The sequence below is a fragment of the Suncus etruscus genome, chromosome 7 (assembly GCF_024139225.1).
Source record: "Suncus etruscus isolate mSunEtr1 chromosome 7, mSunEtr1.pri.cur, whole genome shotgun sequence".
Taxonomy (NCBI): domain Eukaryota; kingdom Metazoa; phylum Chordata; class Mammalia; order Eulipotyphla; family Soricidae; genus Suncus; species Suncus etruscus.
In genome coordinates this window covers 79047836-79067104 of record NC_064854.1, presented here as the reverse complement: position 1 = coordinate 79067104, position 19269 = coordinate 79047836, and the positions used below count along the sequence as shown (strand labels likewise).

General features: G+C 41.7%; 1 protein-coding gene, 1 non-coding gene and 1 pseudogene across 2 annotated transcripts in view; all 3 read left to right on the top strand.

Annotated features, from left to right (window-relative positions):
• The first annotated feature begins 212 nt into the window (after positions 1 to 212).
• On the top strand, positions 213 to 376 carry LOC126014799 (U1 spliceosomal RNA). Its single transcript, XR_007497791.1, has one exon. It is a non-coding gene; the product is annotated as a U1 spliceosomal RNA (small nuclear RNA).
• A 4724-nt stretch (positions 377 to 5100) lies between these two features.
• Positions 5101 to 5552, top strand: LOC126013790 (40S ribosomal protein S15a-like; annotated as a pseudogene).
• Positions 5553 to 15043: 9491 nt separating this feature from the next.
• The window catches only part of PRIM2 (DNA primase subunit 2), a 244655-nt gene continuing 240429 nt past the window's right edge, over positions 15044 to 19269 (top strand). Inside the window, exons 1-3 of the mRNA XM_049777644.1 lie at positions 15044 to 15129; positions 15252 to 15415; positions 17534 to 17637. Of these exons, the coding sequence (XP_049633601.1) occupies positions 15044 to 15129; positions 15252 to 15415; positions 17534 to 17637 (354 nt within the window). The remainder of the gene's footprint in view (positions 15130 to 15251; positions 15416 to 17533; positions 17638 to 19269) is intronic.

Genomic DNA, 19269 nt, shown 5'->3' with positions numbered 1-19269 from the left:
TTGATTCATTTAGTTACTCATTTTTCCTGTATGATTTGATTGTATAATTTGATTACAGTTTACAAATTATTGATAGTTGGGTTGTAGGCATACAATATTTTGGCAGCAATCCCACCACCAGTGTCAATTTTCTTCTGTTAGTGTTTCCATGCTCCCTCCTTGCTCCTCCAACCTGCCACCTTGAGCGGCATATTTAAAGATTCTATGATTGTATACTTACCTGGCAGGGGAGATACCATGATTAGGAATGTCCTTTCCCCAGACATAGGCTTATCCATTGCACTCCGGATGTGCTGACCCTTGCGATTTTCCTAAATGTGGGAAACTCGACTGCATAATTTGTGGTAGTGGGGGACTGTGTTTGCGCTCTCCTCTGAAGAAAAAAAAAAGGTTTTATGATTGTAGTTTACATCTCATGTTTTCAGTGCTGTGAGTCTGTGCTTTGGATACGTAGCAATACCACTTTTCCACATCACCAGTATGACCGAGGCTCCTGACCTCTGTTCTCCATTTCTTCCTTTTCTCCTTTTCTTCTGTGGTTTTTCTTTTTTCTCTCTGTCTTCCTTTCTGTACTCTAGGGCCATGTACTACCCCTTTTACTGCATTACTTTTCCTAATCCAGTTATTCTACATACCACAGATAAATGCGCTCATCCTGTGTTTGTACCTCTGTCTTACTGTACTCAACATGATATCTTCTAGTTACAAACAACTTGCAACAAACTTCATGATTTCATTGTTCATTACAGTTGTATATTATATCATTATGGATATATGCTACATCTTTAAATACATTTATTTATTGTTGAGAACCTAGCTTGATTTCATATATTAGCTATTGTGGTTAAGAGCTGCAATATAGGTCTTTCTGGACATTTAGTTACTTTTCTATCCCAAGCAAAAATACATGGCCTGGCACTTAGTAGTTGCTCAGTTAGTAGTTCTGGAAGAAATAATCCAGTGTTGGTTTAGGGACATGTTAGCCTCCTCCCTGTGCTTAACATGAAAAGCAAGTTATTTTAGAGTTGGTGTAGTTTTCTTGCTCCAAGAGCTAGATTAATAAAAGGCAACTAAAGCTATGGGAGAAAGAACAAGGTGTTTTTTTGGGTTTCTTCCATGTCCTGGAGGCAGTCAGTGAAATAGAAAGGGTGGAGAGCCTAGTAATTAGCTAACCATATGTAGTTTTTACTGGTCAGCTCTCCTGTTGGAAATACCTCTTGTTCCCCTGTTTTTCATGGCAAGCATTGCTAGTTGAACCTGGAGTTTATGGTCCGTTCCGGATAAAGAAACTAATCAGGACTTTGGTTTTTAGGACACCATGTATAGGTGAAGGAGTAGGTCTCTTTCTCTTTCTTGAGCTGCTGGGGATGGAATCTGGGGCCTCAACTGCATAAGCATGTACACTGACTACATCCCTGGTCTTTTTATTTGCTTGTTTGTTTTGGGTCACATCCTGTGGCACTCAGGGGCTGCTCCTGACTCTGCACTCAGAAATCACTCTGTCAGGCTCTGGGGACCATATGGGATGCCGGGATTCAAACCACTATCTGTCCTGGAACGGCTGTGTGTAAGGCAAGTGCCCTACCACTGTGTTATCTCTCCGGTCCTACATCTCTGGTCTTGAACATTCACTTTTTGATTTTTGGGGGGGGGGCGGCTGTTGGGGTGGGAGAGGGTTCACAGCTGGTGGAGCTTGGGAGTGACTTCTAGTAGTGCTAAGGGGACCTTGTGGTGCTGAGAATTTCCACTTTCAGGTCTCCAACAGGCAAAGTATGTGATCCTGCTCTTTTAGTTATCTCCCCAGCCATTAAATACTATACTGTTTTATCTTGACAATGGGCTAGAATTCCTGGAGCTGGGGAATCATGGTAGGGTGAATGCCTGTGGGAGAACTTGTCTGTAGCTGGAAAATGTTCAGGGAAATCTTTTGTTGTGAGTATAGGTTATTTGGTTACTTACAGATAAAATATATTTAAAATGTGATTTATGAAAAATTTGTTTTGATTCATTATATTATTGAAATATATAATGCTATGATGCTTTGGTTTAACTTCTGTGTTATCATTCCAGAAGGAGCTCTGTACTCCCAAAGAGAGGGGACCATTTGCTGCTCTAGAGCGATTGGTTCAAGTAATAGTCCACTGTCTAATTGATCTGATATTCTTCCTTCCTTCCTTCCTTCCTTCCTTCCTTCCTTCCTTCCTTCCTTCCTTCCTTCCTTCCTTCCTTCCTTCCTTCCTTCCTTCCTTCCTTCCTTTCTTTCTTTCTTTCTTTCTTTCTTTCTTTCTTTTCTTTCTTTCTTTCTTTCTTTCTTTCTTTCTTTCTTTCTTTTCTTTCTTTCTTTCTTCTCTCTCTCTTCTTCTTTCTCTCTCTCTCTCTTTCTTTCTTCTTTCTTTCTTTCTTTCTTTCTTTCTTTCTTTCTTTCTTTCTTTCTTTTCTTTCTTTCTTTCTTTCTTTCTTTCTTTCTTTCTTTCTTTCTTTCTTTCTTTCTTTCTTTCTTTCTTTCTTTCTTTCTTTCTTTCTTTCTCTTTTTTTGTCACACCTGGCAGTGCTCAGGGGTTTCTCCTGGCTCTACACTCAGAAATCGCTCCTGGCAGGCTTGGGGGATCATATGGGATGCTGGGATTTTAAACACCATCCTTCCACATGCAAGGCAAACACCCTACCTCCATGCTATCTCTCCGACCCTGATCTGATCTTTTTCAAAAGTAAAAACAGCAAAGTCTATTGCTTTATTAAGAAGTAAAATATCAATATTTCACCGCTTCTTATAGGTAGGGTCTGCAGTCCTCTGCAAGTCTGAAGGAGTTACAGAAGATGGACCTTTGCCCACACTCTTCTTAAATGATTTCTAAGGTGGTATAATCTATAGGGAAAATACAAAACAAGATAGCAGCCAGGGAAATAGAGGCAACAATAGCCTTGGGACTTCAATTAGCTAAGACCATTGATATTAATTAGAAATTACACTATGCCTATCTATCCTAGTGATTGGGGAATATTATGGCTTCTCCTAGAAATGTTAAAAGGTACAAGAATTAATACTAGGTGTAGAAAGCATTTCTCTTGAACCCAGTATAGGAAGGGCAACAACATTATTATTCCCTCCACTCTAACAGCTATTTAAATTGCAGGATTAAAGAAACTGCAGGAATTGCCTTATTCCACAAGATAGGATGTCACCCGCCCAGATGAGAAGGATCCCCTGCATATTCAGCTGACTCAGCTCCCAGGGCAGAATGCAGACACCTTCCTGCTGACAGCGGTAACTACAAGAAACCATCTGCCCTTCCCACCTGTAGACAGATGACAATAGGAGCTGGTAGCTGAGATAAAATGCCTCATGACTGCATCTGGTAAGTTGTCAACATCAGTAATGCCGGTCTTCTTGCTGTGTTTTCTTGCTATATTTTAATGTTTTATGTTTGCTACAGTCACTGGGGCTTCTGCCTCACTAATGGAGTTAGACAAGCCTAGTGAGTTTACCTACCCAATCCTCCTTTTTGACATCCTATAACCTGTCTGTAACCTATTTGTTACATCCAGTAACAGACAAAGAGCATCTCTGAGTGTTTATTGATAATTCTAAGGTCTTAGGGGGGGTCTCAGTAATATCAAACTGTCCCTGAGAACTCTCGCTAGAACTAGTTATATTGATCTAGCTTGTGATGTGTGTGTGTGTGTGTGTGTGTGTTACAAATGGATAACCCCCTTTGAGCTGTCTCCCATTTAATTATCATACCATGCTTACTAGCATTTAAAACCACTATTCTCAAGATTGCTCCTATGGGAACTTGAGCTTGTTACTATCCGTGACTACACTTATGACTTAGAGAAGTTTCCTAATCCTCCTCTCATCCCTAGATGCCAGGAAGAACACCAAGATTTAAGGGAGTTCCTTAATAGACCCTTCCCCCCACCAGCCCCCACCCAATGGCTTGACTGTGACTTTCCTAACAGTCCCCCCCCTTTTTTTTTTTAGTTTTTGGGTCACACCCGGCAGTGCTCAGGTGTTACTCCTGGCTCTACGCTCAGAAATTGCTCCTGGCAAGCTCCGGGGACCATATGGGATACCGGGATTTAAACCACCATCCTGGGAGCCGGGAGGTTCTGCCAGCATGGCGTTTGGCAACCCTCCGCCATGCCAAGGGCCTCTTTAACCAGGCCTAGGAAGGGGTGCTGGACATGGGTCACCCCAGCACCCCTCTACCTCCTTCCTCCGGAACTCCAGGGCTTTTCCTGGCCACATGGCTGGGCAAGCCAGCGAGGTGGGAATAGCAGCACAATAGGTTCTCGCTTTAGGACTTACCAGTGAAGTTTCCTTATTAAAGCTGTCCATTGTGAAACTGTGCACGCGCGCGCGCACACACACACACACACTAACAAATATTTGGGTATCATTGTGTTTCATCTGCTTGTCATAATCTGAAAGCTGTCCAGGAGCTTGTTTTATTCCTTTATTCTCTCACTCCCATCTTTTGTTACCCCACATTTAACCATTTTTCTGTACTAATGATTTTTGTTTTGGCCTGCTTCAGCAGGCAACACGTCACGGCAAGGTTCCGTGACCACGATAAGGTGAAGATGCAACCTCGGCTGCACCCCACAGCCTTCTCTCTCCTTCCTCCCTGTCCCCAGGGTTATTCCTGGACACCTGCTCAGGGTCCCAGCTTTTGGGTTTCAGCAAGATGCAATTTAAAAGAGACCCCAGGCTTCCTTGTTCCTGCAGTGGGCTGGGAGGGGACTGGTGAACTTTCAACTTCCAGCAATTGGGAAACAAAGGTCTCTCGGGGAGTGGAAGCTTCAGCAGGCAACAAGGGGAGGACATGGCTCCATGCTCTCTTCGCTTGTCCAAATCACAGACCAAAGTGGTGTTTCGGAAACACCCCCCCTCCCTCTTGACTATTTCTAAAACATAAAAGGGACACACGTATCTCCTTTGTATATCTCAGATGTATTCCCTTAACATCTATAACTCTTTTCGAACATCCTCATATAGTGACAATTTTGCCCACTGGATTTGTTATTTGATTGTTTGATTTTCCCCCTTTGAGATCTGTTTTATAAGCAATACTGGTAGAAGAGTATTTCTGTATCTTTCCGTGCCGCCACCATGGTGTGCATGAATGTGCTGGCCGATGCCTTCAAGAGCATCAACAATGCCGAGAAGCGAGGAAAGCGCCAGGTGCTCATCAGGCCATGCTCCAAGGTCATCGTGAGGTTCCTGACCGTCATGATGAAGCACGGTTACATTGGTGAATTTGAAATCATCGACGATCACAGAGCTGAGAAAATTGTCGTGAACTTAACAGGCAGGCTGAACAAGTGTAGTATGTTAGCCCCAGATTTGAGGTGCAGCTCAAAGATCTAGAGAAGTGGCATAACAATCTACTCCTGTCCTGTCAGTTCGGTTTCCTTGTACTGACAACCTCAGCTGGCATCATGGACCATGAAGAAGCGAGACGAAAACACACAGGAGGGAAAATCCTGGGATTCTTTTTTCTAGGGATGTAATTCCTGAGTCAATAAAAAGCCTCTATGGGAAAAAAAAAAAAGAAGAGTATCTCTGTATAGATTTCATGTTTGAACCAAGTTACGGGGAATGTTGGACTTTATTTGTCGGCCCCCAGTGCACCAACAGTATCTTGTGGCATTGCTTCTCTTTTGCATAGGCACATTAAAATGGGAAAACAATACATATGCAAACAAGTTCTTATCTAATAGAGATAGGAACACAAATTTGGTAATGCAGTTAGGCCTTATATCCTGAACATTGGCATAATGATTTGGCTTAGGCCTCAGAAGAATGGGCATTGCTCACACACACCTGAACAATGGATATCATTCTATGGAAACAACCACAATTGTCTTTAACATTACCAGGATCCAAGCCTCTACCAGGGAAGACCTACCACTGTTTTGGCATTGACTTACTCCAAAGAGTGCTCCCAACACCCAGACGACTCAGCAACAGTCGGCATGCAGGGCAGATTGCTCCACATTGAATGGTATGCTGAAACTAGAGTATGCTCCACATCAGCCTGACATCAATGAAAGAAATGCACAGAATCTGGAGTCTTTAAGTATAAGAATCTGATACCAACAATAGCTAAAGTGTGAAAAAGTTTCACCAGGACCACGGAGAATGACTTGGGTTGGACGGACTGGTATGCCTGGAACCCAAAGCCGGTCTTATGCCAATAAACTTCTGGGGTGAGGCCTTTTTGTAATCAGGTCAAGGATTTTTTTCCATTTTCCCCATTTTTCTGCCTATGCAAACAATGGCGATTGCCACTATCATACCTTTACTATATTTTTTTACTCATATCCTTTAAGGAAAAAAAAAATACAACTTGCTGAACTTAAAAACAAATAACTGTAGTAGAATGCCTGTCTCGAATACAGGCAGGGGATGGGAAGGAGGGAGGGGGTATTGTTACACTGGTGAAGGGAGGTGTTCTGGTTATGACTGTAACCCAACTATGATCATATTACTTAAATAAAAAATATATTTCAAAAAAAACAAAAACAAAAACAAACCACCATCCTTCTGCATGAAAGCCTTACCTCCATGCTACCTCTTCGGCCCAATAGTTCTTTTTAATTCTCACCACTGTCTCTCAACCAGAGGGCACAGGTATGAAAATATATAATTTTTCCATATCAGAGCTTACTTACTTTGATATGTATAAATATAAGAGTAAAACTTTTAAGCTCTTGGCTTCATGCCCCTTTTACAGCTTTTTTCACTTTGGCTGGCTTAGTTCTACTTTTTCTAGTATCTCTTCCCATCACAACTCTTCAAATTTTTTCACAATTATTTCCTCTACTTGCAGCCTCCAGGCCAGTATTATTAAAACCAGCTATTTAAATTGGAGCATGTCTTAATCTACCATGTGTTGTCCTATGGCTAAATCATAAGACATACAATTTACTGCATTTCATACCTCATAATATTTTTGTACAAATTGTGTATTATCCAATTGTATTAATTCAATCATAGCCAAAAATTATTCTGTATTTCTGATTCTTTAACCTTACGTTATGCTTTCTGTTGAAATCCAAGTTATTGGTATGATGACTTTGTCATTTTAGCTTTAAAGAAACTGCATACTTCAATAAGACCTAAGCAATTCGTTGTCATTCTAGTCTTAGTAATCACTGCTTTAATTTCCATTTTTGCAACTATTGCTATGTTCATCACATTGGTTAAGGAGATGCACACAGCATCCCATATTAATCATTTATTCAGAAATGTTTCCCTGGCAATGGCTAAAAGATTTTGGATAGAAAATTAGATGCCAAAATTGATGTTTTAGAGGACACAGTTATTTGGCTTGGAAATGAAGTAAAGAACCTCAAATTTCAAATGTCCATTTTTTTGGGGGGGGTTGGGCCACACCCAGCGGTGCTCAGGGGTTACTCCTGGCTATCTGCTCAGAAATAGCTCCTGGCAGGCGCGGGGGACCATATGGGACACCAGGATTCGAACCAACCACCTTTGGTCCTGAATCGGCTGCTTGCAAGGCAAACGCCAAGGCAAACGCCGCTGTGCTATCTCTCCGGGCCCTCAAATGTCCATTTGTTGTCATGCAGAATATAAATATATATATATTCATCACCCCATATCTATATAATAAACTCAACCTTGGGATAAGATAAAAACCCATTTGCTATGCATATGGCAACACAATAATATTTCTTTAAACATAAAAACCTTGCAGCGGGGCCGGAGAGATAGCATGGAGGTAAGGCGTTTGCCTTTCATGCAGAAGGTCATTGGTTCGAATCCCGGCATCCCATATGGTCCCCCGAGGCTGCCAGGAGTGATCTCTGAGCATGGAGTGCTGCCAGGTGTTACCAAAATACCAAAAAAAAAAAAAAAAAAAAAAACACAAAATAAAACAAAAACAAACAGAAAACAAACTTGCAGCAAGAAATAGCCATTTTAAGCAAATCTAAATTAGATATTACAGAGATTGACAGAATGATTACATTTTTATGGTCAGATGTTGAAACTTTTTTTTTTTTTTTTTTTTTTTTTGGTTTTTTTTTTGGGTCACACCCAGCAATGCTCAGGGGTTATTCCTGGCTCTACACTCAGAAATCACCCCCGGCAGGCTCGGGGGACCATATGGGATGCCGGGATTTGAACCAGCGACCTTCCGCATGTAAGGCAACCGCCTTACCGCTGTGCTATCTCTCCGGCCCCAGATGTTGAAACTTTTAACCCTTTGATTTGGCCTTGCTGGGTGGATACTGCTGGATTCGGTCTTTTGATTTTCATAATTGGCATTATACTGGCTTACTTATTATTGTCTGCCATTAAATATGTACATGTGGAATTAGCCACCATTCACCTGAAGATACAAAACAGAGGGAAATGAGGGGCCAGAGAGATGACATGAAGGTAGGGCATTTGCCTTGCATGCAGAAGGATGGTGGTATGAATCCCTGCATCCCATATGATCCCGAGCCTGCCAGGAGCGATTTCTGAGTGTAGAGCCAGGAGTACCCCCTGAGCGCTGTTGGGTGTGATCCAAAAACCAAAACCAACCAAACAAACAAACAACAACAACAACAACAACAGAAAGAGGAAAATGCTATAACTCCCGTGTTAACAAATCCTGAGACCTAGGAAAGCAAAGTTTAAACAGTTTAAAAAGGCCCTAACTGCCTAAGAGAGGGTTTTTAAAAGCTGTCTACTATTACAGGAACTTTTTCAAAGCAGTCTGTACTAACAGAGAGGACATTTGAAAAAGTAACACCTGAAAGAAAAGATGCTTGAAAGAATAACCTGTACTCACAGGTCTTAGGGCCCTGAAAAACTTTGGTTTCGTGTCCATGAGGCCTTCAGGAAATAAAGGGATGTAGCATAAATATTAATTGAGACATAATATTAGCTAACATTTTAAAGATTACTCAGATTTATAAATAGACCCTATGAGGAACATTTGTTTAGATTCAAGTATTTTTATTTAGTCTTATAGAAATATTATTCATCCTCTAATCTAACTTTACTCTTGGCCTACATGCAGTCATAGTAAGGGTTAACATTTCAGGTCCCAGTTCAGTATGCATAAAACCAAAACAATACCGACCTTGATGGCTAGGACTCTGATAACAAAAAGCTGTTTAAAAAGTGAAGCTGCTCTGTGTCAAAGTATGTTTTGAACAATTTGCCCCTGCGCTTTTTTTTTTTTTGCTAAAATTAGTTTTGTCTGAATAGCTTTGTTTGAAAATTATGACTTGTCAAGAAATTGAGTATGTGTTCCAACCTATTGCTTTGAATAAATGGAATAGAGTTTGAATCCAACTTGAGTTCTTGGCCTCTGTCTCCCACAGACCTTTTTTTTTTTTTTTTTCGCTCTGGTCCGTCTTGCGCCGGTCCAAGAATTTCACCCTAGCGGCGCAATACGAATGCCCCCGGCCGTCCCTCTTAATCATGGCCTCAATTCCGAAAACCAACAAAATAGAACCGCGGTCCTATTCCATTATTCCTAGCTGCGGTATCCAGGCGGCTCGGGCCTGCTTTGAACACTCTAATTTTTTCAAAGTAAACGCTTCGGGCCCCGCGGGACACTTAGCTAAGAGCATCGAGGGGGCGCCGAGAGGCAAGGGGCGGGGACGGGCGGTGGCTCGCCTCTCGGCCCGCCCGCTCCCAAGATCCAACTACGAGCTTTTTAACTGCAGCAACTTTAATATACGCTATTGGAGCTGGAATTACCGCGGCTGCTGGCACCAGACTTGCCCTCCAATGGATCCTCGTTAAAGGATTTAAAGTGGACTCATTCCAATTACAGGGCCTCGAAAGAGTCCTGTATTGTTATTTTTCGTCACTACCTCCCCGGGTCAGGATTTATAATTGATAATTATAAGCTTATAAGACCTTTTAAGGAACCCCAAAGATTCCATAGTGTCAGGACCAACAGTTTTGTGACAGTCTCTGAATTAAGCAGTGATGATTCATGGAAATTCTGTCAAAGAAAAAACTCTATATTTTATTACAGCCTAAATTAGGGAGCCAACTTGCTTTGGAAAAAATGTGAAGTGTCCAGATGAATATTTGAATTTTATAAGTTGCAGTCACATTTGATTTAAAGCATGTCAAATGTTAAGCTGAACCCACCACTTTTTCAGACATCACACATTTTATATTAGTTCAGTAGAATAAATATTTGTTGATGAGGCCTGGTATGGCAAAGATCCTTACAAAGATGAATGCCACAGTGGTCTATTTTTTAGTTGTTTAAGATCTAGTGGAAGTAAGTTATGCTTTCTTAGGGATATTTCTCTCCTAATTGTGAAGATGTATTTTCAACGTATATGTATCTAGGTTGCTGAGGCTGAGCAATGTGTCATTCCATTAAATAAATACAAGAATGAGCTCGTAGTGATTTACCAAATATAGTTATTAAAAGGATGTAAATAATTGTGTTTTATTTGTGCTTAGTTTTATATTGCAGTTGCCTTTGATTATAGAAAAGACTGTACAATGAGGTAGTGACCAATATTGTAGTATTAGACACATGGCATAATTTATTAGACACATTGGCATAGCTGACAGACATAGCTCCTCTATTCCTCAATACTTTAAAGATTTTTAGTAAGATAAAAAGATATCCATTTTCATAGTTTAGTTAAATAATGTTTATTGTGTTGTTGGTAGCATTAAATAAGAAATAGTGGGACTGGAGAGATAGCATGGAGGTAAGGCATTTGCCTTTCATGCAGGACGGTGGTTCGAATCCCAGCATTCCATATGATCCCCTGTGCCTGCCAGGGGCGATTTCTGAGCATAGAGCCAGAAATAACCCCTGAGTGCTGCCGGGTGTGGACCCCCCCCCCAAATAGATTTTTGGTCCTCTCTGAGTTCACAAAGTGACATTGGTTACTCCATATATATTGATTTTCTGGGTCACACCTGGATAGGAAGAGGCTACTACCAGTTCTTTGCTCAGGCATCACTCTCAGTGTTGCTTGAGGGACTATATGCAGTGATGGGATCAAACTAGAATTGCTAGGTGTAAGACATGTATTTAACATTATTCTATTGCTCCCTTGAGACCACCAGGAGTGATCACTGAGCTCAAAGGCAAGAGTAAGCCTTGAGTAATGTCAGATGTGACCCAGAAGAAAGTCAATCTCAAAATATTGTTATCCTCAAAATATACTATTTTAGTTTTCAACAAGGTCATCCAAAAATTTAATAGAAGTCATTAAAATGTTCTCATCTGACAATTTTGTTTATATTTAATATATAAACTGTTTTATATAGCTATGACTATAAAAACCACTAATACATTGACATTAAAATGATAGACATCAACTCTGGGTATCCAAGATGTTTTTACTGAAGTCGTGTACAAATTGGTGTATAGGGGTCATTTTCTAAGAAATGTTTATCAAGTTATTCAGTGACTCATGATTTCCAAAGATGAAGAAGAGGACTATAACTAAAGATGGAATTGTACTATATAAGGATTATAAAAAGCATTGGGGGGGTTAAAAGAAGGAGCAACCCAAGGTTCTATGAAAAAATCTAAAAGATTTTAAAAAAGGAAGAAAAAAAACAACAAAAAACGGGGGTTAAAGAAGGCATAAAGAACAATGAAGGTAGCTTTTTATTACTGAAGAATAGAGAGATTAGAGTGCAATAGGAGGGACAAGGCCAAAGGTGCTAGAAAAGGAGAAATCAAAATAGAGGCACAAGGTAGGGAAGTAAAAGAATAATAAACTAGTCTTTCTAAAGGGTGGAGGATAGGTATTGGCAAAAGTCATTAAATCTGAGGCCAGGCCTTCTGAAGGTTTCTCATGTTTACTGAATGATTATAATAGAACTTTAGGGTCTTAAAGAGTGAACATACAAGCCTTACAAATTCTAAGACCCAGACCCAGAGTTTGATTCCTGGCACTGCTCACATATATAAAACATTGATCCCCAACAAAGCTGCTGTTTGAGATCTCTGGCACCACAATTAAATATGTAATCTCTGGCTTGTTGTAACAAAGTGGATAAGAATTAACAACTAAGTATGACAGATACAGAGGATAGATCCATAGGTTGCAGTTGAAATACTGATCCAGATGGAATGGGGTCAGAACGGTTTAAAAAATAAAGCCTGCAAATCAAATGGAAAGGTTTTCCATTTTTCTAGGCAAATCATCATTGGTGAGGGTGAACTCTACTGAAGAAAGGCTTCCTGGGTTAAATTGGGCATAGAGCATTCTTATAGCAGTCATAATTTTCAAGTCTAGAATACTAAGAAATATGGTAATGAGCACTGTAAAAGGAGTTGACACCATGAAGTATTATCTAACAGGTCTTGAGCATCCCAGTTCCTTCCTGAAAGCAAACTGAAATCATGAGCATTATGATTTAATAGTAAACCAGCTTGAATTAAAATAAATTAAGACAACATACTCATCGAATGAACACTCAAGCAGGAGTCCACCTTAGATTGACCTTCACTGTCTAAAATAGAGAAAGTTAAGATTAGATGTGAATAAAGCCACATTAACTAAAATGAATTAGTTCAGTGGAGTACCCTGTACAAATTTGGATTGCAATGGACCCTGGATTGAGATGAACACATCTGCCTGATCAGAGTTCAAGGGGAAGATAATTGGTGCACTGCTTCAGAATAGCAGAAGGAAACTTCATTGTGTCATAGAAAAATTGAATGTTGATCTTGGTGCCAACCACAGGTCTAATCCAATCCACACTGAGCAGGTGCTTTTTAACTTGATATTGTTTCAAAATACTCTGCATTTCTAAAACTCTTGAGTATTTCAAGTGTGTTTGTTTTTAAACCAGGAATAGCTGCACTAGGTCTTCCCTTGTCCTTCCCCCGCCTCCTAGAGGCCATAAACGAAATTTATTTTTCAGCTCTTGCAAGCCCGGTAGGCCACAACCAGAGAAAACCAAGTAACTCCTTCCTCGAACCCAGCAACCCAATAAGTGGATAAGTGCTTTCTCCTCTAGCTCACTTCCTTGATCCCAAAGGGCCAGACCTGAGCTCTCCCCATTTTGGTGGATCCCGGAGCTATTTTGTCCGCTTTGTCTTCGCCAAGGTGTGGCAGGGATGGTGTGTCAGCTGATGAGACACAGTAGGAAAAACAAAGTCTGTGCAGCATAAAGTAACGATGGCCTTTACAGCTTGTTTTCTCTTCTGTAGAATGGGGGTAACAGTACTTACCGTGGAGTTTAAACGCAGCAGAGGCTGTACGAGCAGAAAGCTCAGTAAAAGCCTATTCATTCCAACCTCACCCAGGTTGAAAGTAATGCGCCACTTTTAATTACAAAATTGAATTAAAAAGTTTTAGGTACTGTGATTTACACGGCTGTCTACAAGGGCTTCCAGAAACTGTGTTCTCTACCTCCAAATGTGTCCTTCACCCCAGCTTCCCGCCTCTTCCCTCCACCTGGCTGGGTCCTTGATAGTTACATTTTTTTTTAAATTTTGTTTTTTTGGGCCACACCCGGCGGTGCTCAGGGGTTACTCCTGGCTGTCTGCTCAGAAATAGCTCCTGGCAGGCACGGGGGACCAGATGGGATGCCCGAGATTCGAACCAACCACCTTAGGTCCTGGGTCGGCTGCTTGCAAGGCAAACGCCGCTGTGCTATCTCTCCGGCCCCTCGACAGTTACACTTCTAAGTTGAATTGTTGTAGTTTGGGTCCCAGTAACGGACGAGATCTTTCTATTGTGTTTACACGGCGGCCCTTCAGACCCGCAGTTTCACGCTGGGGGAAGCCGCGTCCACCTTGCACGGAGACCCTCCGGTGGCCCAGCCTGCAGCCCGCCGAGAGCCCAGGAACGCCCACCGAGCATGCGCAGCTTCCCTCCGGGTGGGCGGGACGTCCTGGGGGCGGGCCTCTGAGTGGAGCCACTTCCGCTTCCGGAGCGGGCCGCAGCTGAAATCTCCCGCCACTTGGAAGAGCGCGCGCTCCGGTCTGCGCACTGGTGGCTTGTGGCGCGGCTGCAGGTAGAGGGGGAGCCTGCGGGCTGGGGCGCCGCCCGAGCCTCCGGCGTGCAGGCAGAAAGAGGGAGCACTTTGGGGATTGACTTGGCGGGCGGTGAGCGGGGGCTGTTCGGCGTTAGTGGGGACTGAGCTAGGTTGGGACTAGGAGTTAGGACTAGTTAGTTGAGCCAGGAGACAGGTTGGCAGCCGGGACCGAGGAGGCTCTGGGAGGAGTTTTAGGAGCCGAGCGGTTGGCGCGAGGCTCCTTCCAAGGAGTTGCCAAAGATGAGGTTTGCAAGACTTGTTCTCGTTGGACGGAACTGGGTGCTGAAAGTGACCTGCATAGCACCCCTTCGCTAGCAGGGTGCAAGCCACAGTGTCAAAAGTGTAGAGGAGAGACAGACAACAGAGACGGAGACTGACAGACTGACAGGCCGAGAGGGAGCAAGACAGATGCCTCTGGGGAGGGTTGCAGGGACCCTGGGACTCTGGCGGGAAACTTTGCACCCTGGAGAAGGGCGATGTTCGCTCTAGGAAATTCAGCCATGTCAATTTTTGTAAACCACGTGCTCGAATAAATTACATATAGATCATATACATACATATGTGTGTGTGACATGTTCTGATTCCTACGACTCACGACGGGCAGTGACTGGGCCCCTTGCTGGTCCCTGTTCTTCCTAGGCCCATGAAGCTTCCCCTCCACTCCCAGACGGGACTCAGACGGAGATCTTGAGAGCTTAAGATTTTGAGAGCATCCTCGTCTGCGGCTCTGAACCCACTGCAGGCAGCTCGGAGCACTCTCCCTTCTCCTGCGGGTTCCTTCCCTAGCACATCTCTCGCCCCTTCGATTTATCTACTCCCCCTCCCCTCGCGGCTTATTGTAGACATTGTGGAAAATATTGGAAGTGACACACCCTCAATCCCTCCTCCTCCCCCGCGACACTTTGTTTTCTGCTCTTCAGTTTCAGTTTTAACCAAAAAAGAAACAGGTGCAATTATTGTGGAGGGGATGGGGTTGGTTGTTTCAAATTGATTTTCCAGTATTAAAAGGATATTTTGTTGGCGTGTTTTGGCGGCATGCAGAGCTTTTTCCTGGCTCTGTGCTCAGGGATGCGCCCTGATGTGCTCGGGACTGGGAAAAGGCTGAGCCCAGCCTTTGGGAAGTGACGGGGACCTTTTGTGGTCCCAGTAATCGAAATGGGTGGACTGTCTTGGGAACTGGGGCCTCAACCCCTGTGCTAGCATACTGGCCCCCACTTTAATGGTTTTGTGTGCTTTCTTTCAGGGTAACAAAATGTCAGTTTTCTGGTGGAAGGCGAAAGAAATTGAAGTTGGCTGGGGACCAGAGGAATGCTTGCTACCCTCATAGTCTTCAGTTTTATTTGCGGCCACCTTCTGAAAACATCTCCTTAATAGAATTTGAAACCTTGGCTATTGACAGAGTTAAATGTGAGTGGTGTTGGGATGAAAAAGTGTATATTCTTGAACACCGCACATACTTTATAGAAATAGGGTGCAGGACACTATATTTCCCTCATGTGAACACTTCTATATCCCACTCTCAATATAACTTGAAGTAGAAAAGAGAGGTATTGGGACATAAAAGGAGGTGATTGGTTTGAGTAGTTAATGTGAGGCCTTTCAAAAAATTAATATTTTGATAAGAGAATGCTCATTTGAACACAGTTGATGTACATAGTAATTCTCATATTTGTTATACAAACTGGCTTGATATTCTTCAACCATAGTTGGATCACCTTCATTCCTGGGAAAGCTGGTTTCCATGCATTTTAACTTATAAAATAAGTTACTATAGGGAAAAGCCACTGAATAACCTTAAAAATACGTTTTTTTTTTCATGTCAAAGAAAGGTTTATCTATGACAAATAAAACCTTTTTAATAAAAAAAACATTGATTAGTTCAGTCAGTAAATAACTTTATTGAATATTTATTATGGAGGGACTTATTCTTTTTTCTTTTTTTCTTTTTGGCCACACCGGCAGTACTCAGGTTACTCCTGGCTCTAAGCTTGGAAATCGCTTCCTGGCAGGCTTGGGACCATATGGGATGCTGGGTACTGAACCCAGGTTGGTCTGGGGTGAGCTGTATTCAAGGCAAACACCCCTGCTGCTCGTGCTATCGCTCTGGCCCCATAGAGGAAAATGAACTCATTGAACAAAAAATGTTTTAAATTTGTTTTATTGTGTGATGATTTATTGAATACCACTATTAAGGGTGGTAGAGATTTCGAGATGAATAATGCAATTCTCATCTTAGTTGAGATTGTCTTTTAGTTACATGTAGCTTTTTCTGAAATTTATCTAAAGTGAGAAGTATGAATAACCGTGGGAATTTTGTGTTGAGTTAGTGGAATAATGTTATGTAAGGGATGTATCTACTCTACCTTATGGCTGTATGTTGGTGGAAGAAAGGAAAGAGACTAGGTATGAACTGAAATAGAAATAATAACACTCTCTTCACAATTGGTTTTAGGGAAAATGGAAGGCAAGATGAGACACTGTCATTTTTAGGAGGATAGAGGGAGAACAGCTAATATAGAAGAGGGTGCTGAGTAACACTTTGTAAAATGAAGTGAAGATAAGAGAGAAAAACGATCTTAATGATCTTATCAGTGTCAGATGCTTCCTAAGATATTATTGGAAGTGTCCTTTAGATTTGGCACTTAAAAGGTAACATGGTAAGAGTCTGAAGTGAGGCAGTGATGGGGGATACATATTTAAGAAGCACTAAGGAGATTTGGTGACTGGATGTGAAGAATGAGAGAGAATATGGGCAGCTGAAGTTACAATGTGGATAGTCAGATGGATGAAAATTACACTAGTGAAGAGAGCGATGGCAGAGCAGAATGAGGGAAAGATGATTTTGTTAGATTTGTAAAAATGTGATAAGGAGGTTACTGGGTTTATATTCAGGAGGCTTTGAAAATTTTTTCTATTATTTTCTTTTTCAAAACCTCACACAGGCAAGGCAAGTAATTTACCACTGAGCTGCATCCCTAGCTTTAAAAGTTTCTTTGTTCATGAATTAAAAAATGCTTCTACTGGTGGACGAAGAGCTGTAGGATCCTCTGGACAGGTTGTAGCAAATATTCAGAATGGTTTATTTAAATGGTTGGAGAGCCACTTTGCTGTTGTGCCACCTCTGTTCCATCAGCAAAGGAAGGACTTATTGATGAGTCTGTACTTTTAAATAAAGCAGGCACTTAATATACAATTGAAGGGTGAAAACAAGTCTTGTTTAATCTCTTTTCCATCGTGATATACTTTTCCTAACAGTGCGTCAGTCTAGCATTGATTTTTCCATCATTCCTCTTTTCCTCCTGATTGAGAATTCCTGCTGTTGGATAATGTTGTGGGATATGTCTACTTTTGCACATGGATGGAGATTATCTTCTAAACATGTATACTTTATATAATGTATTTGATAAAATATCACAACTTGACATCTTTTATAATAAGTAATTGTAGAATAATTGCTGTTAATGAATGTTGCTTATCTTGGATTGGTTTAAAAAAATCATATATTATTTCATTTAAATTTTTTAGTGCTAAAAACAGTTGAAAATCTTGGTGTGAGCTATTTGAAAGGAACTGAGCAATACCAGAGTAAATTGGAGACTGAAATTCGGAAGCTCAAGTTTTCCTATAGAGTAAGTACAAGGGGGAGAATGTTAATTTGTACTTTTAGTTTGTACTTTAATTTGCTCATTGAGTATTAGTTGTTGGAAAAGTCTTTTTGTTTTTGACTATAACTGGCAATGTTTTAGGGGGAAACTCCTACCTCTGCACTCATGAGTTACTCCTGGAGATCTTCATGGGGGGGGGTGCCAAAGATTAAATCTGGGTCAGCCATATGCAAGGCAAGTGCCCTCCTTGTTGTTGCTACTGTCCTGTGGGAAAGGTCTTGAATTTGCTTTAGGGCTTTTGTAAAAAGTAGCTTAGTATAGACTGTCTGAGGCAACTATAGTCCACTACTAGTGGTTAGATAACTAATGCAGCAGGTTTTCTCAACCTGTGACTGTTATAACTCCTTGTTACAGGGAGTTAGGTGCATTATTGTATGATTAGTGGTAAACTTGGTTTCTACTCATTAGATGTCTCCAGGCATTGCCAAATATACTGGGAGTGTACAGCATTATGAGTGTTGTTACTAGATCTGTGCGTCAGGAACTCCAGGAGCAGACAGAATTACCCAGCTCAAATTGGGGAGGTTTGAGAAGACATTTCAGAATAGTTCAGAAGTTTCATCTTTTTATTTATTTATTTGTTTTTTTTTGCTTTTGGGTCACACCTGGCAGCACTCAGGGTTACTCCTGGCTCCATTCTCAGAAATCGCTCCTGGCAGGCTCAGGGGACCATATGGGATGCCAGGATTCAAACAAATGATCTGCATGAAAAGCAAATGCCTTACCCCCATGCTATCTCTCCGACCCCAGGAATTTCATCTTGATGAAGGTGATCAAAAAATGGAAGTGATGGGGCCGGAGAGATAGCACAGCGGCGTTTGCCTTGCAAGCAGCCAACCCAGGACCTAAGGTGGTTGGTTCAAATTCCAGTGTCCCATATGGTTCCCCATGCCTGCCAGGAGCTATGTCTGAGCAGATAGCCAAGAGTAACTCCTGAGCACTGCCAGGTGTGGCCCAAAAACCAAAAACCAAAAAAAAAAAAAAAAAAAGGAAGTGATGAAAGTCTGAATCTAATAGAGAGAAAAGGACTAATTGAAGACATACCAAAACAGGCCCAGTGAGATAACTCAGTGGATTGAGTACCTAGACTGCTTCTTGCAGAGGCCTGGCTTTGATACCTGGCACTACATGTTCCCTTAAGCACTTCCAGGAGTGAGCCAAGCATGGAGTTGGGCTTAGCACCTGAGTACTGCTGAGTATGCTTCCCCCCAAAGGAAAAAAAAAAGTCTCAAACAAACAATAAACCCCAAAGTTCTTAGGGACTGATTTCAGAGTAAAGGGGAGAAGAGTTATGAATAACACCTAGATTTCTAGGTACAAGAACTAGGTGTGTTGAGATGGAGTATAGAGAGGAGAAGCAACTCTATGAAAGAAGATGTTGAGCTTTGTTCTGGCCATGAATTTGAGATGCCTATAGAGTTCTGGTGGGTTATTAGGTATGAATGGGTCTGGACTTAGGAGACATCTGGGGTGGGAGTATAGAACTGAGAGGAAGATTATAATCATGAAGTGACAAACTAGAAAAATATTTATTGTGAAAATGAACAATACAAATATGTAAGATGAAGTAGAATTGTACCAGCCTGGAAAGGAGAT